At 38.6% G+C, this 24,693-nt stretch overlaps 1 protein-coding gene across 2 annotated transcripts in view; it reads right to left on the bottom strand.

Annotated features, from left to right (window-relative positions):
- LOC117317960 (cyclin-dependent kinase 14-like) overlaps window positions 1–24,693 on the bottom strand; it is a 51,708-nt gene that overhangs the window by 12,410 nt on the left and 14,605 nt on the right. For both annotated transcript variants that reach the window (XR_004530279.1, XM_033872929.1), the window contains exons 2-11: window positions 23,427–23,495; window positions 11,173–11,213; window positions 9,991–10,180; window positions 8,251–8,414; window positions 6,339–6,430; window positions 4,430–4,509; window positions 2,596–2,690; window positions 1,633–1,695; window positions 686–747; window positions 96–157 (exon numbers count right to left, since the gene is read on the bottom strand). Coding sequence is in view for 1 of the 2 variants with exons in the window: in XM_033872929.1 (XP_033728820.1) it covers window positions 96–157; window positions 686–747; window positions 1,633–1,695; window positions 2,596–2,690; window positions 4,430–4,509; window positions 6,339–6,430; window positions 8,251–8,414; window positions 9,991–10,180; window positions 11,173–11,213; window positions 23,427–23,495 (918 nt within the window). In the remaining variant the exon portion in view is untranslated. The remainder of the gene's footprint in view (window positions 1–95; window positions 158–685; window positions 748–1,632; window positions 1,696–2,595; window positions 2,691–4,429; window positions 4,510–6,338; window positions 6,431–8,250; window positions 8,415–9,990; window positions 10,181–11,172; window positions 11,214–23,426; window positions 23,496–24,693) is intronic.

Consider the following 24,693-nt stretch of genomic DNA (forward strand, 5'->3'; position numbering starts at 1 on the left):
AATTAAAAATTATCATGTCAGGTTTTAATGAGAATGATTTTTCAATTTCCATGGAGATAACACATCATTTTATTAGGACAAGTTATGTAACTTACCAAAATCTGCCAGCTTAAGTTCACCAGTTTCATGAATAAGTAAGTTTTGTGGTTTTAAATCTCTGAAATGATAATCAAAACAATGTTAATATCCTATTAAGATATTAAAATCTATCCTCATTAGCCTAAAATCAATACACCGTACATATAAACCATTCATTATTGAAGTGTTAACATAATGTGTAACTTCAGTAGTTACAAGAACATCATGATTGTGGATTCTAGCAACAAAAAAAACAAAATCAAAAACAAAATCCTGATAACCCAGGTAGTTGTTGTTATGGTCTTACTTCAATCAATTATACCATACACATTTAGTCACGACTCTTCTAAAACTTAAGTGGTAAAATCTTTTGTTAATTTTTTTTAAAAATGAATAATTTTGAAAGGCCATAAAAAATATTACTCAACAAATAATGTTTTCACCTCGCTAAAGTTCAATACTTTATATTCATTGTTAGTTAAACAAGTCAACACTATTTATGGAGATATATGCTCATCAACACTGCCAAATCACACAGCCTTTACTTTACAATAGCTAAAACACATCAAATGAAACCAGAGGTCAAACAAATGACCAGTCAACTGACCGATGAAGGATTCTGCGTTGGTGACAGTAAGCCAGGCCCCGTAGTAACTGGAACAACAGGAGCTGTGGATAAAAAATATAGGTCACTGTGACAAGATAGCTGCAGACTGAATCAAATTAAGGTCACTGTGACAAGATAGCTGTGGATACAGAATATAGGTCACTGTGACAAGATAGCTGTGAACTGAATCAAATTTAGGTCACTGTGACATGATAGCTGGACTGAATCAATATAGGTCACTGTGACATGATAGCTGTGAACTGAATCAAATTTAGGTCACTGTGACATGATAGCTGGACTGAATCAATATAGGTCACTGTGACATGATAGCTGTGAACTGAATCAAATATAGGTCACTGTGACATGATAGCTGTGAACTGAATCAAATATAGGTCACTGTGACATGATAGCTGCAGACTGAATCAAATTTAGGTCACTGTGACAAGATAGCTGATGAAACTGAATCAAATACAGGTCACTGTGACAAGACAGATGTAGACTGAATCAAATATAGGTCACTGTGACATGATAGCTGTGGATACAGAATACAGGTCACTGAGACAAGATAGCTGTGAACTGAATCAAATTAAGGTCACTGTGACATGGTAGCTGGACTGAATCAAATATAGGTCACTGTGACATGAAAAGTGTGGAAACAGAATCAAATATAGGTCACTGTGACAAGATAGCTGTGGATACTCTATCAAATATAGGTCAATGTGACAAAATCTAGCATGTTAGAAATATCTGTGTCTGACATTTGATTGTTTTAATCTGGACACTATCTGTTTATATCAAAATACAACTGACACTTTTGATGTGTAATTCCTGAATCTTAATGTCCAACAAGTTATTGGTATCTGTGACTATGGATGCTTAACCAATTCCCAGATAACGACCTTTAAATTATGTACATTAAGGAACAGTGTTTAATACATGAATCTTACCTTCACATTAAAAGCATTGAGACCACCTGGGTGTTTCTCCAGGTACTGACTAAGGTCTGTATGCTGTAAAAATAAAACAAAACAGTCTTATTATCAAAATTTGGACTAAACATTTCACATGAATATAGAAAGAGGATGAACAATTTACTACAATGAAACTGCACACACGCACTGACAAACAAATATATTTATTAGAGTATCCAAAGGAATAAAACTATATCTTTTAAACTCATGAATTCCTTTCCATAACAATTCCAAATTCTACCAAACAAAGCAGTTGGATCAGTGTTATTTTGACTCTTCTCACCCAGCCTCATATAATGCAACACCATCATCAGAAGCAAACATTTTGATGACCAAGCTGATACTGTACAAGGAAGGAGGCTATTACTGACATGACATTAATTACTGTAAATATCAGAAAATATTAATTATCCATATCAAGTGTATATATATAATAATGAGTGACATATTTCAACAATTATACCGATATCAAATACTGGAGTATGTCACATTTACATTTGCACTGAATTCAACTTACTGTGATAGGAATATAACTTGTTTGCACACTGGCATGGCTGCAAAAACATTGTTTCAAACTTCCAAAGCCCAGATTCTTATGATTAAACTTACAACATACTCAAACACAAATACAATTATACTTACAACATACTCCAACACAAATAAAATCACACTTACAACATACTCCAACACAAATACAATTATACTTACAACATACTCAAACACAAATACAATTATACTTACAACATACTCAAACACAAATACAATTATACTTACAACATACTCAAACACAAATACAATTATACTTACAACATACTCAAACACAAATACAATTATACTTACAACATACTCAAACACAAATACAATTATACTTACAACATACTCAAACACAAATACAATTATACTTACAACATACTCAAACACAAATACAATTATACTTACAACATACTCAAACACAAAAGTTAGCGTTTCCTTGGTGTGTATGATGTCATGAAGTGTGACAATGTTAGCGTGTTTTAGACCCTTCAGAAGTGAGGCTGAAAAATAAACAGAGAAATTATTAATCTCTGGAAATTTAACTATTTATCTTGGTCACAGGAATATAGGATTATTACATAACAATAAACACAGGTAGACAATTGTAACCTATATAGGTAAATCAATCTCACTAGTTGCATCAGTTATAGGTTTTTAAAACCAAATCGAACGGAGGCAGCCATTTTGTTACGTCATCATCATTTCAAGACCAAAGGTCCTTGTCAATATTATGATGTCACAACAGACTTCTGACTGAGATAGCCAATCAAAACACTCCAGGGTATATTACACTCCGGGGTATATTACAGTCCAGGGTATATTACACTCTGGGGTATATTACACTCCGGGGTATATTACACTCTGGGGTATATTACACTCCAGGGTATATTACACTCCAGGGTATATTACACTCCAGGGTATATTACACTCCAGGGTATATTACACTTCGGGGTATATTACACTCCGGGGTATATTACACTCCGGGGTATATTACACTCCAGGGTATATTACACTCCGGGGTATATTACACTCTGGGGTATATTACAGTCCGGAGTATATTACACTCCAGGGTATATTACACTCCAGGGTATATTACACTCCGGAGTATATTACACTCCGGGGTATATTACAGTCCGGGGTATATTACCGTCCGGGGTATATTACACTCCGGGGTATATTACACTCTGGGGTATATTACACTCCGGGGTATATTACAATCCGGGGTATATTACACTCCAGGGTATATTATACTCCAGGGTATATTACAGACCGGGGTATATTACACTCCGGGGTATATTACACTCCGGGGTATATTACACTCCAGGGTATATTACAGACCGGGGTATATTACACTCCGGGGTATATTACACTCCGGGGTATATTACACTCCAGGGTATATTACAATCCGGGGTATATTACACTCCAGGGTATATTACACTCCAGGGTATATTACAGACCGGGGTATATTACACTCCAGGGTATATTACACTCCGGGGTATATTACACTCCGGGGTATATTACAGTCCGGGGTATATTACACTCCAGGGTATATTACACTCCGGGGTATACTACACTTCAGGGTATATTACAGACCGGGGTATATGACACTCCGGGGTATATTACACTCTGGGGTATATTACACTCCGGGGTAAACTACACTCCGGGGTATATTACACTCCAGGGTATATTATAGTCCGGAGTATATTACACTCCGGGGTATATTACACTCTGGGGTATATTACACTCCGGGGTATATTACACTCCAGAGTTTATTACACTCCGGGGTATATTACACTCTGGGGTATATTACACTCCGGGGTATACTACACTCCGGGGTATATTACACTCCAGGGTATATTATAGTCCGGAGTATATTACACTCCGGGGTATATTACACTCTGGGGTATATTACACTCCGGGGTATATTACACTCCAGAGTTTATTACACTCCGGGGTATATTACACTCTGGGGTATATTACACTCCGGGGTATACTACACTCCGGGGTATATTACACTCCAGGGTATATTATAGTCCGGAGTATATTACACTCTGGGGTATATTACACTCCGGGGTATATTACACTCTGGGGTATATTACACTCCGGGGTATATTACACTCCAGGGTATATTACACTATGGGGTATATTACACTACGGGGTATATTACACAACAGGGTATATTACACCAGTTTCATAAAGAGGACAAATTAACTGGATATAAGGCCCATTATATCTTTACCTTCTCTGATAGCAGTAAACGGTGCTCCCTCCTCAGCCTGTAACCGGATTTCCTTCAGAGCAACGATCTGATTGGTTAAACTGAAACATAAGTATTTCAACTCATTAGAATAACAATTATCACTCCTACAGATATGATATACATACCTGTATGACATACACCATACACCATACACAACTGTATGACCAGTATGCACCTGTATTATAAACATGCCTGTATGACAAACACACCTGTATGACAAACACACCTGTATGACAAACACACCTGTATGAATTACATGCCTGTATGACATCTACACCTGTATGACATCCACACCTGTGTGACATCCACACCTGTGTGACATCCACACCTGTATGACATTCACATCTGTATGAATTACATGCCTGTATGACATTCACACCTGTATGACATCCACATCTGTATGACATCCACACCTGTGTGACATCCACACCTGTGTGACATCCACACCTGTGTGACATATACACACCTGTATGACATCCACACCTGTGTTACATCCACACCTGTATGACATCCACACCTGTATGAATTACATGCCTGTATGACATACACATCTGTATGACATTCACACCTGTATGGCATACACACCTATATGACATCCACACCTGTATGACATTCAAACCTGTATGACATACACACCTGTGTGACATCCACACCTGTATGACATCCACACCTGTGTTACATCCACACCTGTATGACATCCACACCTGTGTTACATCCACACCTGTATGACATTCAAACCTGTATGACATACACACCTGTATGACATACACACCTGTGTGACATCCACACCTGTATGACATCCACACCTGTGTTACATCCACACCTGTATGACATCCACACCTGTATGAATTACATGCCTGTATGACATACACATCTGTATGACATTCACAGCTGTATGGCATACACACCTGTATGACATTCACACCTGTGTGACATCCACACCTGTATGACATTCACACCTGTATGACATTCACACCTGTATGACATACACACCTGTATGACATTCACACCTGTATGACATACAAACCTGTATGACATGCAAACCTGTATGACATACATGCCTGTATAGACACTTCTGACGTTTGGGGGGATTTAGCTCTTGAAATGCTTTATCAATACATCTTATGATCCTGACAAGATAAATGAAGAATGCTACTACAGAAAGTTGGACGGTGAAGGACAAGATCTCAGAAGTGTGTCAGCATTCATAACTTTTGATTCCCTTTGGCTCTGTATCCTGCTGTCTAAATTAATGGTTCTGTAATTTGGTTGAATATAACATTGATGTGAAATCAAATCAGCTGCTTGGGCTCCATCCTTTCCTACTTCAGGAGAGACACCATTTGTACAAATGTATTAATTTTGATTTCCATACTCAAAACATGCTGCCACATAAGGTTGATATATCTGCTTTGTACTTTTGTACGTTGTTTAATGCAAAAGTTGATGGATGACAGCTAGCTAGAAGAGGCACTACACCATTTAATACATGACATAATAGAAGAGGCTCTACACCATTTAATACATGACATGACAGAAGAGGCTCCACACCATTTAATACATGACATGACAGAAGAGGCACTACACCATTTAATACATGACTTATCTCCTTAACCAGTGAGAAACTTTGTTTCTTTTTTTTCTTTTTTTTTCTCGACACGGTTTTCCCTGCCGTTTTCATGATAGTGAAAAAATATACTGGTAAACAGTGCAATGAACATATTGTCTCGCTGTGAAATCAACCATTAACAAATATAGACATAATTGGTGAATATTTCATTATCACAGCTCTCTATCCATGGCTACATATCTAATACACTTACCAACTAAACCCTTTGTAGACAGTATCACAGCTCTCTATCAATGGCTACATATCTAATACACTTACCAACTAAACCCTTTGTAGACAGTTGCATAGCTCCCCTCACCGAGCTGTTCCAACTTTTGGTAAGAATCAGCCTTCCCGAACGGTGAATTCCCCTGGAAAGACAAAGGCTCACTACTAAAGTTTGGTTTGGTTTATTTTATTTAACGTCCTATTAACAGCCAGGGTCATTAAGGACATGCCAGGTTTTGGAGGTGGAGGAAAGCTGGAGTTTGGTTTGGTTTATTTTGCTTAACGTCCTATTAACAGCTAAGGTCATTTAAGGACGGCCTCCCATGCGTGCAACATGCATGTGTGTGGTGAGTGCGTATGTGTGTTTTGGGAGGCTGCAGTATGTTCGTGTTAAGTCTCCTTGTGATAGGCCGGAACTTTTGCCGATTTATAGTGCTACCTCACTGGAGCATACTGCCGAAGACACCCAGCAGCACACCCCACCCGGTCACATTATACTGACAACGGGCGAACCAGTCGTCCCACTCCTTTTATGCTGAGCGCTAAGCAGGAAGCTGGAGTACCCGGAGAAAAACCACCGGCCTATGGTCAGTACCTGGCAACTGCCCTACATAGGTTTCAAACTTGCAACCCAGAGTTGGAGGGCTAGTGATAAAGTGTTGAGACACCTTAACCACTCGGCCACCGCGGCCCCCACTACTAAAGGCCACGGCAATACTTCTGTATCACAACGTAACAATTAATGTTCTCATACTGCAAATGTACATATTTTAGTGGTGATATCATTTTAGTGGTGATTTTACTTTAGTGGTAATCTTATTTTAGTGGTAATCTTATTTTAGTGTTGATTTTATTTTAGTGGTAAATCTTATTTTAGTAGTAATCTCATTTTAGTGGTAATCTTATTTTAGTGGTAATCTTATTTTAGTGATAATCTCATTTTAGTGGTAATCTTATTTAAGTGGTAATCTTATTTTAATGCTCTTTGCACAGGAAGCATTAAAATTTCCTTAATTGTGATGGCGCTTAGCCTAGTACTAACTTTTACTCTTATTGACTATTTCTATAGAAATTATACAGAAGGGCCAATACTTTGTAGTGCTAATCTGTTATGTGGAGATTTGAGATCTCCAAAAATAATCTGTTTACAGTAATAATTACCAATATGTTGTTTAACAACTTGTGTTAATTTTTTGCTTCCAAAAATGAGTACGGTATTTATCTGCAATTAATCACCTTCTCACAAATAAGCCCCCTTCTTCAATTTTAAAATAGTTGGCTCAAAATGGCCACATAGTTGATACATATCAAAACTACTAAACAGAACTTTTACACTTATTTTTCCATGTTTGTCACAGCTAAAACTAGCTCATGGTTATTAAATTTCCTGCAGTATCACATTGTAACTGTTATCAGCGACAATAATATATACTTGTGTGTATACAGTGCATTCCGCTTAATCGGGTTGCCTATTTGCGGAGACTTTTTACCCGATTAACCGACTTATACAATAAGCCGAAATGCACGTGGCCATCTTGGATTTGGTCCGTAATGGTTGTCAGACTTGGGTCGATTTTGGATGAAAATATTTGCGTTATTATTGTTAATAAACAGTGTTTTTGTTTGTGCTTTTACTGAATGTCAAATTGTCAGATTACTATTACTAATTGTATCAAAATACATGTACATGTATACAAATATATATTAAATGGATGCGTATACCGTATATGACCTAATAAGGGCACCCCCATGCATTTATCAATTACCCGCACCCTGCGCCCTTATTAGGTCGTATACGGTATATAAATATTGGTGGAGTATCCATTTTCACACTAATTTTTAATGGACCAAGAATATTACCAGCTAAACAGTATATGGAAGAAGCGATTTCACAAAAGTTTTGCTAATTCTTATTTACATGAAAAGTTTTGTAATCACTGTTGATAGGACAGGCGATACATACTCCGTAACTAGATGTTCGTTTCGGAGAGAACTGTCGTAGATATGTATGACCCTCAGACTTAGGTCGTTCATGTTTTTCATTATCAGGCGGTGAGTCAAGATCAAATGTTCCGTCAAGCATATCCCCAGCTGAATGATGCCGCTTTACTGGAGCATGGTTCTTATCTGTCAAAAACAAATCATGGTTCTTATCTGTAAAGAACAACACATCATGGTTCTTATCTGTCAAAAACAACGGATCATGGTTCTTATCTGTCAAAAACAACAAAGCATGATTCTTATCTGTCAAAAACAACAGATCATGGTTCTTTGTCAAAAACAACAGAGCATGGTTCTTATCTGTCAAAAACAACAGATCATGGTTCTTATCTGTCAAAAACAACAGAGCATGGTTCTTATCTGTCAAAAACAACAGAGCATGGTTCTTATCTGTCAAAAACAACAAAGCATGGTTCTTATCAGTCAAAAATAATGGATCATGGTTCTTATCTGTCAAAAACAACAGATCATGGTTCTTATCTGTCAAAAACAACAGAGCATGGTTCTTATCTGTCAAGAACAACAGATCATGGTTCTTATCTGTCAAAAACAACAGAGCATGGTTCTTATCTGTCAAAAACAACAAAGCATGGTTCTTATCAGTCAAAAATAATGGATCATGGTTCTTATCTGTCAAAAACAACAGATCATGGTTCTTATCTGTCAAAAACAACAGAGCATGGTTCTTATCTGTCAAGAACAACAGATCATGGTTCTTATCTGTCAAAAACAACAGAGCATGGTTCTTATCTGTCAAAAACAACAAAGCATGGTTCTAATCAGTCAAAAATAATGGATCATGGTTCTTATCTGTCAAAAACAACAGATCATGGTTCTTATCTGTCAAAAACAACAGAGCATGGTTCTTATCTGTCAAGAACAACAGATCATGGTTCTTTGTCAAAAACAACAGATCATGGTTCTTATCTGTCAAAAACAACAGATCATGGTTCTTATCTGTCAAAAACAACAGAGCATGGTTCTTATCTGTTAAAAACAACAGAGCATGGTTCTTATCTGTCAAAAACAACACAACATATTGGTTCTTATCTCTCAAAAACATCAGAGCATGTTTCAGAGCATGTTTTTATTTGTCAAAAACAGAGTTTTTATGTTTTTTTATCAGCAAAAAACAACACAACAAGCTTATGGTACTTATTTGCCAAAAACAAAGAATGGCACTTATCTGTCGATAATAGCAGATCATTGCTCTTACCTATCAAAAACAACAGATCAACGTTCTTATCTCTTAAAAACAACAGATCATGGTTCTTATCTGTCAAAAACAACAGATCATGGTTCTTATCTGTCAAAAACAACAAATCATGGTTCTTATCTGTCAAAAATAATAGATCATGGTTCTTATCTGTCAAAAACAACAAATCATGGTTCTTATCTGTCAAAAACAACACATCATGGTTCTTATCTGTCAAAAACAACAGAGCATGGTTCTTATCTGTCAAAAACAACAGATCATGGTTCTTATCTGTCAAAAACAACAGATCATGGTTCTTATCTGTCAAAAACAACAGATCATGGTTCTTATCTGTCAAAAACAACAGATCATGGTTCTTATCTCTCAAAAACAACAGATCATGGTTCTTATCTCTCAAAAACAACAGATCATGGTTCTTGTCTCTCAAAAACTAGGGGTATAGATTTTAACACAAACAACAGTGATTTTATCATAAGAAGTTCATACTTGTGAGGCGGTGTACCACGGTAGGCCTGCCTAGGGTGTGGTATCCGCCAGTGTGTCGGTTAGCTGGGTTGATCCCATTCGGCCCTTCATAATCGTCCTTATGGGAACAGCGCTGGAGAGTGAGATTGGCCCCAGGGTAGCCTCGCACACCGTCGGGGGAGACACCATTCACAAGACCCTCCTGTTCTGACTGTAAACAAAACAAAAGGTCTTGTTGTTTATACACCTTTGTTTAACTAGTTTAACATTTTAATGACTTACAAAACAAGTCATACACAGTGTACCATCAGAACCCATTCTCATTACGAGATACAACCTTACTGATTACTTGGTCTCGCCCACCTTAATCTTAATCTTAGGTTAGCCCCACCTTACTGATTACTTGGTCACGCCCACCTTAATCTTAGGTTAGCCCCACCTTACTGATTGCCTGGCCACGCCCACCTTAATCTTAGGTTAGCCCCACCTTACTGATTACTTGGTCACGCCCACCTTAACCTTAGGTTAGCCCCACCTTACTGATTACTTGGTCACGCCCACCTTAACCTTAGGTTAGCCCCACCTTACTGATTACTTGGTCACGCCCACCTTAACCTTAGGTTAGCCCCACCTTACTGATTACTTGGTCACGCCCACCTTAACCTTAGGTTAGCCCCACCTTACTGATTACTTGGTCACACCCACCTTAATCTTAGGTTAGCCCCACCTTACTGATTGCCTGGCCACGCCCACCTTAATCTTAGGTTAGCCCCACCTTACTGATTACCTGGACACGCCCATCTTAACCTTATGTGAACCTCACCTTACTGATTACTTGGTCACGCCCACCTTAACCTTAGGTTAGCCCCACCTTACTGATAACCTGGCCACGCCCACCTTAACCTTATGTGAACCCCACCTTACTGATAACCTGGCCACGCCCACCTTAATCTTAGGTTAGCCCCACCTTACTGATTGCCTGGCCACGCCCACCTTAATCTTAGGTTAGCCCCACCTTACTGATTACTTGGTCACGCCCATCTTAACCTTATGTGAACCCCACCTTACTGATAACCTGGCCACGCCCACCTTAACCTTAGGTTAGCCCAACCTTACTGATTACTTGCCCCCCCCCCCCCTCCCCCACACCCCCACCTTACTGATTACTTGGCCACGCCCACTGCCCACTGACAAGCTACTCACCTCCTGGTCACTCTCATGTATAGTGTCCTCTTTGGTAATGGCTGAAAGAGTAAACATTAGCTGGTTAAAGTTTGTCTTATAGACAAAGTAATGAGGTATCATCATCACTGTAAAGGAGGAGGGGCAGCCAACATGTGTGTATATGGGCGGGGGGAGGGGCAGCCATCATGTGTGTATATGGGGGGGGGAGGGGCAGCCATCATGTGTGTATATGGGCGGGGGGAGGGCAGCCATAATGTGTGTATATGGGGGGGGGGGAGGGGCAGCCATAATGTGTGATATAAGCGGGAAGGGGAGCGGCAGCCATCATGTGTGTATATGGGGGGGGGGGGGGGGGGGGGGAGGCAGCCATCATGTGTGTATATGGGGGGAGGGGCAGCCATCATGTGTATGTGTATATAAGGGGGAGGGGAGCGGCAGCCATCATGTGTGTATAGGTGGGGGAGAGGCAGCCATCATGTGTATATATGGGGGGGGGGGAGGGGCAGCCATCATGTGTGTATATGGGGGGGAGAGGCAGCAATCATGTGTATATATGGGGGGGGGGGGGGGAGGGGCAGCCATCATGTATGTATATGGGAGGAGGGGCAGCCATCACGTGTGTATATGGGGGGAGGGGATGGGGGGAGAGGGGCAGAGAAGAGTGTGGATTAAGGGTCATATGTGTATATAAGCGGAAGGAGAGGGGAGGGGCAGCCATCATGTGTGTATAGGGGGGAGGGGCAGAGAAGAGTGTGGATTAAGGGTATAGGGGTAAGAGGGAAGGAAGAGATACATCATCAATCATTATAAGAGCATGTGTGATAAGCAGGATACACTGATGTGATGTTTTTACCTGTTTTTTGTACTAGTATAAAATGTAAAAGTGAGATATCTCCAATAGGATGATTTGACAATGGGGTAACCACCAACATGTCACAAACTGGTCTTAATTTGAGGTGAATGTTCGGTCATAATACGGCTTTGGGTTCAGGAGAAAAGTTGGTCACACAGAACCTACACTATACATTAAAAGTTGGTCACACAGAACCTACACTATACATTAGGAACATTAAAAGTTGGTCACACAGAACCTACACTATACATCAGGAACATTAAATGTTGGTCACACAGAACCTACACTATACATTAGGAACATTAAATGTTGGTCACACAGAACCTACACTATACATCAGGAACATTAAATGTTGGTCACACAGTAACTAGACTATACATTAAAAGCTGGTCACACAGAACCTACACTATACATTAGGAACATTAAATGTTGGTCACACAGAACCTACACTATACATCAGGAACATTAAAAGTTGGTCACACAGAACCTACACTATACATCAGGAACATTAAATGTTGGTCACACAGAACCTACACTATAGATCAGGAACATTAAATGTTGGTCACACAGTAACTAGACTATACATTAAAAGCTGGTCACACAGAACCTACACTATACATTAGGAACATTAAATGTTGGTCACACAGAACCTACACTATACATCAGGAACATTAAAAGTTGGTCACACAGAACCTACACTATAGATCAGGAACATTAAATGTTGGTCACACAGTAACTAGACTATACATTAAAAGTTGGTCACACAGAACCTACACTATACATTAGGAACAAAGATAAAAACTCTAAATCTACCAATACCAAATTATAGAACTCTAAAACTACCAATGCCAAATTAACAGAACTCTAAATCTACCAATACCAAATTAACAGAACTCTAAATCTACCAATACCAAATTAACAGAACTCTAAATCTACCAATACCAAATTATAGAACTCTAAAACTACTAATGCCAAATTATCAGAAATCTAAAACTACCAATACAAATTTTCGAGACTTACCTCATGCCGTTCACACCTCACTACTCTTCTCAAAATAATACTGACGATCTGACCATAATTCACAATAGCAGAGCAGAGGAAACAGAACGACCCAGGTTTATGGTGAAAACACTTCACAGACTGCCTCCCCCTCAAATTTACCACAGTCATGAGAAGTTAATTATCAAAAAGAAAAAACTGTGAACATGGAAACAGACAGCAGTACCACTTATCACTGAAAGGCGGGTCATTACCGTATAAACAACAACAGAAAAACCAGAAACTCATTCCACTTTAAACTCTGTAAAAGAGAATTTCTGTCAAGATCATTACCACTACATCCGAAGTGCTGCCAGAAGTTCCAGATAACACAGGTTCAGATAAAGGTGTGTTTATAACAAGTGTCCACATTACACAGGTTCAGATAAGGGTCTGTTTATTACAAGTGTCCAGATTACACAGGTTCAGATAAAGGTCTGTTTATTACAGGTGTCCAGATAACACAGGTTCAGATAAAAGTCTGTTTATTACAAGTGTCCAGATTACACAGGTTCAGATAAAGGTCTGTTTATTACAGGTGTCCAGATAACACAGGTTCAGATAAGGGTCTGTTTATTACAAGTGTCCAGATTACACAGGTTCAGATAAAGGTCTGTTTATTACAGGTGTCCAGATAACACAGGTTCAGATAAGGGTCTGTTTATTACAAGTGTCCAGATAACACAGGTTCAGATAAAAGTCTGTTTATTACAAGTGTTCAGATTACACAGGTTCAGATAAAGGTCTGTTTATTACAGGTGTCCAGATTACACAGGTTCAGATAAAGGTCTGTTTATTACAAGTGTCCTGATTACACAGGTTCAAAGAAAGGGCTGTTTTAACATGTGTCCTGATTACACAGGTTCAGATAAAGGTCTGTTTATTACAAGTGTCCTGATTACACAGGTTCAGATAAGGGTCTGTTTATTACAAGTGTCCAGATTACACAGGTTCAGATAAAGGTCTGTTTATTACAGGTGTCCAGATAACACAGGTTCAGATAAAGGTCTGTTTATAACAAGTGTCCAGATTACACAGGTTCAGATAAAGGTCTGTTTATTACAGGTGTCCAGATTACACAGGTTCAGATAAAGGTCTGTTTATAACAAGTGTCCAGATTACACAGGTTCAGATAAAGGTCTGTTTATTACATGTGTCCTGATTACACAGGTTCAGATAAAGGTCTGTTTATAACAAGTGTCCAGATTACACAGGTTCAGATAAAGGTCTGTTTATTACAGGTGTCCAGATTACACAGGTTCAGATAAAGGTCTGTTTATTACAGGTGTCCAGATAACACAGGTTCAGATAAGGGTCTGTTTATTACAAGTGTCCAGATTACACAGGTTCAGATAAAGGTCTGTTTATTACAGGTGTCCAGATAACACAGGTTCAGATAAGGGTCTGTTTATTACAAGTGTCCTGATTACACAGGTTCAAAGAAAGGGCTGTTTTAACATGTGTCCTGATTACACAGGTTCAGATAAAGGTCTGTTTATTACAAGTGTCCTGATTACACAGGTTCAGATAAGGGTCTGTTTATTACAAGTGTCCAGATTACACAGGTTCAGATAAAGGTCTGTTTATTACAGGTGTCCAGATAACACAGGTTCAGATAAGGGTCTGTTTATTACAAGTGTCCAGATTACACAGGTTCAGATAAGGGTCTGTTTATTACAAGTGTCCAGTTAACACAGGTTCAGATAAAGGTATGTTTATTACAAGTGTCCAGATTACACAGGTACAGATAAAGGTCTATTTATTACAAGTGTCCAGATAACACAGGTTCAGATAAGGGTCTGTTTATTACAAGTGTCCAGATTACACAGGTTCAGATAAGGGTATGTTTATTACAAGTGTCCAGATTACACAGGTTCAGATAAGGGTCTGTTTATTACAAGTGTCCTGATTACACAGGTTCAGAGAAAGGGCTGTTTTAACATGTGTCCTGATTACACAGGTTCAGATAAAGGTCTGTTTATTACAAGTGTCCTGATTACACAGGTTCAGATAAAGGTCTGTTTATTTCAAGTGTCCAGATTACACAGGTTCAGATAAAGGTATGTTTATTTCAAGTGTCCAGATTACACAGGTTCAGCTAAAGGTGTCCAATCAATGAAGGTGAGGTTTTGATAACCTTTGTTACAAGCTGGAGATGACATTATTTTTAGTCTCCATCAAGAATAGACTTATAAATTAAACTACTGTGAAGGCATCACAGCATACTTATGATATATACTAATATTTGAAGGGACATATATATATTTGCTATGGCAGATTTGATTTCCAAAACTAACACTATCAGAACTTTAGTTCAGTAAACAGGAGGATCACATTCCATGATCACACAGATTCAGTTTGTAGAAGAAAATTGGTCTACAGTGCTTGAATTTTAATTCTATTTCATGATAATGTTTATGTTGACTTTTGAAAATTTCAGGTTGAAAACAAAAAGGAGTATTCTGCTCCTGGAAACTAACAATTGCCTGCACCATTTTCAATTTAATTTTCAATTCCAACCTTTATCTTCCCAACTTCGTACATAAGTATAGAGCTACATACCATATTCAACATAGTCTAAAAAAAGAATGAGAGCCATGATGATATAATGCATTTAATTGGTGGGACTGAAATCTAAATACTGGTTACAAAGGTTTCCCTATTATACAGGTTCTGGTTTATAGACAGAGGCTACACTATGTAGCTGGAAGGAAAACTTCAACACAAAGTCAGAACTGAAGTTTGTTCTCTGGAAGCTTGAGGGATAAAACAGCTGTAGTATTATAGTAGACCGTAAACCCTGACATGTATAAGCACTTAACTTTCCCTCCAGTCTGCCAGGAAATGTTCAAAACCACACTAAGACAAGAGGCTTGCAGGGCCTGAATCATCTCCAGTAGATCTCAAAAACAAACTAAATCAAGAGGTTTATAGGGCCTGGATTATCTCCAGTAGATCTCAAAAACAAACTAAATCAAGAGGTTTATAGGGCCTGGATTATCTCCAGTAGATCTCAAAAACAAACTAAATCAAGAGGTATATAGGGCCTGGATCATCTCCAGTAGATCTCAAAAACAAACTAAATCAAGAGGTATATAGGGCCTGGATCATCTCCAGTAGATCTCAAAAACAAACTAAATCAAGAGGTATATAGGGCCTGGATCATCTCCAGTAGATCTCAAAAACAAACTAAATCAAGAGGTATATAGGGCCTGGATCATCTCCAGTAGATCTCAAAAACAAACTAAATCAAGAGGTGTATAGGGCCTGGATCATCTCCAGTAAATCTCAAAAACAAACTAAATCAAGAGGTATACAGGGCCTGGATCATCTCCAGTAGATCTCAAAAACAAACTAAATCAAGAGGTATATAGGGCCTGGATCATCTCCAGTAGATCTCAAAAACAAACTAAATCAAGAGGTATATAGAGCCTGGATCATCACAGTGGTAATGCCCAATCTGCCAGAAAAGGGTAAGAATTACGTTGAAGTAATAACATACACATCCCACAAGTCACATGACATAGACGTCGACATTCAATGATAGTCAAACTGACATCCCATAATAGTCACACACAGCCCGAACTAGCCATACAACCCACATCCCATAATAGTAAAACTGACATCCCATAACAGTCACAGTTGAAAAGTGAGCGACCCATCCAAAACTAGTCATATAACACATCCCATAATAGTCAAACTGACATCCCATATTAGACACACCCACATCTCAAACTAGTCATAAAACACACTCATCGCATAATAGTCATATAACACACATCCCATAATAGTTATAAACTGACATCCCAAAATTGGCAAACTAACATCCCATAATAGTCAAACTCATTTTAACTGATATTCCATAAAAGTCAAACTGATATCCCATAATAGTTAAACTGACATCCAGTAATTTAGTCAAATTGATATCCAGAACATTTACAATATAGCAAAAGAAAATTCTCGTGAATCACAATAAAGATCAGTCAACACATTTGTAGTTATGAACCCTAAGAGGTCTCATCCAGTCCACAGTCAGCTAGATGTACTATTTCAGCACCAAGCCAATCTTTAATGAAATGACAGCACTATAACTATTCCAGTTCCAATCACAACTGTATGTATTCCAGGCATGATTCGATCCTCCTCTCTGATCCCAGCTGTCTCAAAACAAACCCAACAACCTCCCCTCCACACACTTAACACAGTTTTCTGTCTTCATTTGATCTATTTAGTGTCATTTTTCTCCATCTGCCATTATTCTTTAATCATACTACAAGTCCCCATATAACCTTGCCAGTTGTACTAATATGTACGTTGACCATAAAATATGATATATATGTCCTAGAAATGACCTTGATATGTGACATCCTTAGAGAGTATGTTGACCTATATTCTTGTAGTTCTATAAAGCTGACCTATATCCTTGTAGTTCTATAAAGTTGACCTACATCCTTGTAGTTCTATAAAGCTTACCTATATCCTTGTAGTTCTATAAAGTTGACCTATATCCTTGTAGTTCTATAAAGTTGACCTATATCCTTGTAGTTCTATAAAGCTTACCTATATCCTTGTAGTTCTATAAAGCTGACATATATCCTTTAGTTCTATAAAGTTGACCTATATCCTTGTAGTTCTATAAAGTTGACCTACATCCTTGTAGTTCTATAAAGTTGACCTATATCCTTGTAGTTCTATAAATTTGACCTACATCCTTGTAGTTCTATAAACTTGACCTACATCCTTTCATGTCTATAAATTTGGCCTATATCCTTGTAGTTCTATAAATTTGACCTACATCCTTGTAGTTCTATAAAATTGACCATACATCGATATCCTTGTAGTTCTATATAGCTGGCCTACATTGTTGTAGTTCTATAAAGGTCTACACTTGACTGAGAGCTCTAGATCTATATAACTGGCCTGCATCCTTTACAACAATGTGAGGTTGGCTACTTTCCTAGTCAGCACCTCAGACTTGGCCCTCCAATCACTTATACATTCACACACACAATGCTGACAAATTGATATCATGGAACTTTGACAGAGGTAAGTACAGCTGAACTGACTAAATCGCTGAATATTCAGATCAAAGCCATTTCTTGGGAACGATACTACCTATGTATTAACTGTGTTGGTGAAACATACACACTTGTGGATATATATAATAGATGCTATCAATCATCAAATACAGACAAAACATTCATACCGATTTTAACTTCAAACCTATACTTACTTTCGAAACATTAATTTTTTTTTACTTTTTCCAGATTGATGTACAACTCGGCTATAATTTGAAAAGAACCTCATTTTGGCAGACGCAACATTACATCTAGACAGAACAAGGATCTCACATAATGGATTTTATCTTATTTCAATTTACTGATCAAACAAGCATGCTGGGTATTGCTATATAGCAAATACAAGTCCCCTACCCGCCCCTGCTAAAAATAGAAACAGAGACCTTGACCCAAAAACCCTGCAACTCGAACTTGATCTGTATCTACTCATACTGAAGTTACATACCAACTTTCATCTTGAAGCATGACTGAGAAAAGTGTGGAAAACTGAGTGGACGGACGGACAGACAAATGGATGCACAGACGGACAGGGAGGAAACCTATAGTCTCCCAGTTTCACCAGTAGGGGACTATAGTCATGCAGAGGATGGTAACACAATGAGATTGGTCAGAGTTCACATCTCTATTAATAGGTCAATCACATCTCTATTAAAACATCAATCACATTTCTATTAAAAGGTCAATCACATCTCTATTACAAGAGGCCCAAAGGGCCTTAACGGTCACCTGAGATTTGAAATATTTCGGCCAACTAAATTGACCCTTTTTGGCCCCACCCATCAGTCCTAATGAGGTCAGTCTATGAAGAGTATTTGATTCTAACATATAGTAGATAAGAAGATTTTTGAAATTTCAGTCAATTTGACCCTTTTTGGCCCCGCCAATCAGCCCCTGGGGGTCAACCAGGGCCAACATGTACATAACATCAAACTGTAATCCCATGCTGATAATTTGAACCAAGTTAGAATGAATTCCAATACAAATCCAACAAATAATAGTCAAAAATGTGATTTCCCTATATAAACTATAGTAAAGTTTACCCCCTCCCCAGGGGCAAACGTGAGACCCCAGGGTCATGAAATTCACAATTTTGGTAAAGCACCTGAAGACCCTTCCATCTATGAAGAGTATTTGATTCTACCATATCTGAGAGTAGGGAAGAAGATTTTTGAAATTTTAGTCAATTTGACCCTTTTTGGCCCCGTCCACCAGCCCCTGGGGGTCAACTAGGGCCAACATGTACATACCATCAAACTGTCATCCCATGCTGATAATTTGAACCAAGTTAGAATGAATTCCGATACAAATCCAACAAATAATAGTCAAAAATGTGATTTCCCTATATAAACTATAGTAAAGTTTACCCCCTCCCCAGGGGCAAACGTGAGACCCCAGGGTCATGCAATTCACAATTTTGGTAAAGCACCACAAGACCCTTTCATCTATAAAGAGTGTTTGACTCCACCATATCTGAGAGTAGAGAAGAAGATTTTTGAAGTTTTAGTCAATTTGACCCTTTTTGGCCCCACCCCTCAGGCCCCTGGGGGGTGGGGACCATATAATTCACAATTTTGGTTGACCTTCAGCCATAGAAACTTTCTGCCAAATTTCACTGAATTTTGTTAAGCGGTTTTGGAGAAGAAGTCGAAAATGTAAAAAGTTTACGGACGCACGACGGACGACGACGGACAAAAGGCGATTAGAATAGGTCACTTGAGACTTCGTCTCAGGTGACCTAAAAAGGTCAATCACATCTATATAAAAAAAAAGTCAAACATTGTATCAAATCTGATTATTTTCAGGTCAATGTCAATTCTATTATATGATAAACCCTCCTAATACAAACACATCACCATGAAAAGCAACCAGTATTAAAATCTTTAACACACTTCCAGCCAAAATGAATTATTGTAAACCGGAGCCTTCTCAAAGGCATTTAAAACAAGTATTTCAGCATTTGTTCAATTAGATAATCTCAGCTGGCTACATCATCAAAATTTAATATTCTGGTACGGGCGGCTTTAACTGTCACACCTCCCTATATTCATACAGACTACATACTGGGTCATGTACTCTCCAGATTCACTGTTAAACCTGGTAATGTAATCAAGAGGCTGATGGGGCCTGTATTTCCCAGAACACCAATCAACACAAGCTATTTTAAGGCAATCACTGCATGAGAAATGAGAATTCTGGCAGCTGAGGAGGAAATTGTTTCCCGATCATTATTGGTATGCCAGTTTTCCTTCGTCTCCCAGACACAATTCAAATCATCAAATTTTTCCCAAGAGAACCAAATCTCATCTGAGCTAAAATGATAAAATATCGTGATCAATAATTCCATTGATTAAAATATAGCCAGATAAATCATTGAGGGCCAGGAAATCAAAGAAAATGTTCACTGTAGACATTGCTGATTATTGAAATCTGACCTGCAGAATTAGAACACATGATATAGGGCAAACAAAAGAACAAGAGCTACACATATTTATAATGTCTCCTGTGTCCCTGCTTAATCAAAGCCCGGTTAATGGTAAACTGTAGGGCATATTCAGACTCTGAAATGTGTGTTAGGATGGCCATGCATATATAAGTATATTCTAAATTCGGTTATGACTGCACATTGAACTTATGGAGAATTAAGCTCAAATCCCAGGATCTTTATCTTCTCTAATTAATTAACAACGATCAAATAACAGTTAATTGAAGGGGATATTCAGACTCTGAAATGTGTGTTAGAATGGTTGTATATATCAGAAACAATTAGTCTATTCCAGATTTGTGCATGAATGACAGCACATACTTAGAAAAATTAAGCTCAAATCCCAGCTAATTGGAAAACTTTAATATTGTGCAATTGACAAAGTCCGATTATAATCTATAACCCTGTCCCCCATCTGGTACGGAATCAGGGGTTACATGCATAATTAAACCCACCACTCACCTTAACATTGATAATGACAACCACTTTTTACAGAATGTTAATTAATCCATGGAATAAACTTGTGGATTTTGCAGAGTTTTACCACAATCCAGGATCTTAATCATGATGACTGTTTGGTTATTATATATTGTTTCTAATGTGAAGAATACATTTCACCTTCTTCCATGCAATCACAAATGTTTACTGATCCATGATAATTGGTTAATTATAGCCTTTCATTTTTTTTTTTTTTATGAAATCCTTATCTCCATACGGAAGTATATTTTTGAACATATATCCTTGTTTTCTATGACAGACACATTAGCTATTGTATTATTCCAGATTTGTACTGTTTTTCTGGAAAGTTTCCCACCAGAATCTAACAAACTATGGGAGGCCCACGTGATAATCAGGACTTTTGACCCAGTGCATCTGAAGGCATTTGAGAGTTATATAAACAAAGACACACATGTTTCTGTGTGTAGATATTGGCCTTAGTGAGAGATCAGAACACATATGGAGGGGATGAGGAGACTGGGGGAGGGGGACGTAGAGGACTGGGGGAGGGGGACGAAGGGGACTGGGGGAAGGAGAAAGGCATGGGAGATTGGTACATTAAGGGTATGTCCCTTTGACATCCTGTGCCCTTTCAATGCATCTTTGCTCTTTTCTTTGTTATCCCTGTGAAAGACAAAAGAAGGGGGGGGGGGGGGGGGGGGGGGGGGGGTGGGTGGGTAAGGGAAATGATACTCAGTAGAAGGGGAAGTCAAAGAAAAGAAGAAAGAAAGAAGGAGAAACTGGTTTACATAGAAGGATGTTATTACAGTCACAAAGCAATGAAATGGGTAGGAAAGTTCAAAGAACAGAAGATGGAAAAATGGAAAGGAGTCTGATATTTGTAAATTAGGAAGTCAGGTAAATGAGGAAGGGGGGAGCTGCAGGGCCCCATGGGGACATTTTTGTATACATCAGACTATGCATATACACAAAATAGTTGTAATCAATTTATGATGGTCACATAATTACGGTAGAAATCATGCTGGGTTTGAGGATACTTACACAGACGTCCAAAGCTGACCGATATTGAGGATACTTACAGAGACGTCCAAAGCTGGTCTATATTGAGGATACTTACACAGACGTCCAAAGCTGGTCGATATTGAGGATACTTACAGAGACGTCCAAAGCTGGCCGATATTGAGGATACTTACACAGACGTCCAAAGCTGGCCGATATTGAGGATACTTACACAGACGTCCAAAGCTGGCCGATATTGAGGATACTTACACAGACGTCCAAAGCTGACCGATATTGAGGATACTTACAGAGACGTCCAAAGCTGGCCGATATTGAGGATACTTACAGACGTCCAAAGCTGACCGATATTGAGGATACTTACAGAGACGTCCAAAGCTGGCCGATATTGAGGAAACTTACAGACGTCCAAAGCTGGCCGATATTGAGGATACTTACAGAGACGTCCAAAGCTGGCCGATATTGAGGATACTTACAGACATGTCCAAAGCTGGCCGATATTGAGGATACTTACAGAGACGTCCAAAGCTGGCCGATATTGAGGATACTTACAGAGACGTCCAAAGCTGGTCGATATTGAGGATACTTACAGAGACGTCCAAAGCTGGCCGATATTGAGGATACTTACAGACACGTCCAAAGCTGGCCGATATTGAGGATACTTACAGAGACGTCCAAAGCTGGCCGATATTGAGGATACTTACAGACGTCCAAAGCTGGCTGATATTGAGGATACTTCCAGAGCGTCCAAAGCTGCCGATATTGAGGATACTTACAGAGACGTCCAAAGCTGGCCGATATTGAGGATACTTACAGACATGTCCAAAGCTGGCCGATATTGAGGATACTTACAGAGACGTCCAAAGCTGGCCGATATTGAGGATACTTACAGAGACGTCCAAAGCTGGTCGATATTGAGGATACTTACAGAGACGTCCAAAGCTGGCCGATATTGAGGATACTTACAGACACGTCCAAAGCTGGCCGATATTGAGGATACTTACAGAGACGTCCAAAGCTGGCCGATATTGAGGATACTTACACAGACGTCCAAAGCTGGCTGATATTGAGGATACTTACAGAGACGTCCAAAGCTGACAGATACTGAGGATACTTACAGAGACGTCCAAAGCTGGCCGTATTGAGGATACTTACACAGACGTCCAAAGCTGGCCGATATTGAGGATACTTACAGAGACGTCCAAAGCTGACCGATACTGAGGATACTTACAGAGACGTCCAAAGCTGGCCGATATTGAGGATACTTACACAGACGTCCAAAGCTGGCCGATATTGAGGATACTTACAGAGACGTCCAAAGCTGGTCGATATTGAGGATACTTACAGAGACGTCCAAAGCTGGCCGATATTCGCTTCTTCAGCTTTTTCATGCGACTTTGTCGTTTGTCCTTTCCTGTAATGAATAAATTTAAATATAAACATAATAAAAGATTACAAACAATAAATTCAAATTTAAACAAATGAAGTGATTGTTTTAGACCTGTACATTGTCTGACTCCGACACCAATGACACCATTGTATTGATCTGCCTGTTATAGTATTCATATTTAATTGTCAGGAATTCACTTTGAATTAACAATGTGCCTTGAATATGTGCAGTGTTTTGTTTGCTCTTTCATCGAAAAAATATTATTTGCGTAGTGTAAATTTCATGGAAAAGATGTCCATGGCAGTTACCGAATTTATACACATGGTCGACAAATATAGCTGATTATATGTGTTGTATCAAATGGAATATATAAACTACAAAATTTCTATCCCCCCCCCCCCCCCCCCCCACCCCCCCATACCCTCAAACACCTCAAAAAATTTACCCAGTAATTGGGAAATTATGATTATTGCAATTTTATTGTTTTTGAACATATTTGAAAATTTTACAAAATATTTCACAACACAATTAAGAGACGAAGACATGAGACTAAAACAATTCAAATACCACGTGGGAAAGTGTTTTATTTTATTTGCTTCATGATGTAACAATGGTCTGGAGTTTCAAAGCCGAGATTGGTTTAGCGGTACTGTTACTTGTGTCATTAAATAGGTTATATGGCCAGTGAATTTCTTAGGTGACAGACTAGTGGACAGATAGGCTATGGCCATGTAAGATACTGGCTATTTTTAGCTTGATTAACAATTTAATTGTTCTCTGTAGATCACCATCTGACTCTAAGAATTGTACTTGGCGTCCACAGATATCAGGCCAGGTCAAAATATTTCCTTGTTTCTTGTGCTGAGTCAATTATTCTTTTTTCATCAATAAAATTCTAATCTTAACACGCAACAAGAGATCCCAGAGGGATCTTGGCGCCCACCATTGAATGATCTTCATAGGTTCCATGTCAGATTGATCTTTTCTCTACTTTTCCCTTCATTTTACTAATCTGTGCAAATTTAGACATCCCTCCAGTACTTTTCAAACAAGGGAATACTAGCTATATAAGAAATTTGAGATTTAACGATAATGGCTGTTTGTTTGCCAGGTTGTTTTCAGGACAGACTGGTCCAAAAATGCAATACAGGGGACCAAGGGGAACCTACTTATGAAATTTGAGAAAGATCCATTCAGTACTTTGAGAAATAGAGAAAACAAA

Source organism: Pecten maximus, chromosome 19 (genome assembly GCF_902652985.1).
Source record: "Pecten maximus chromosome 19, xPecMax1.1, whole genome shotgun sequence".
Taxonomy (NCBI): domain Eukaryota; kingdom Metazoa; phylum Mollusca; class Bivalvia; order Pectinida; family Pectinidae; genus Pecten; species Pecten maximus.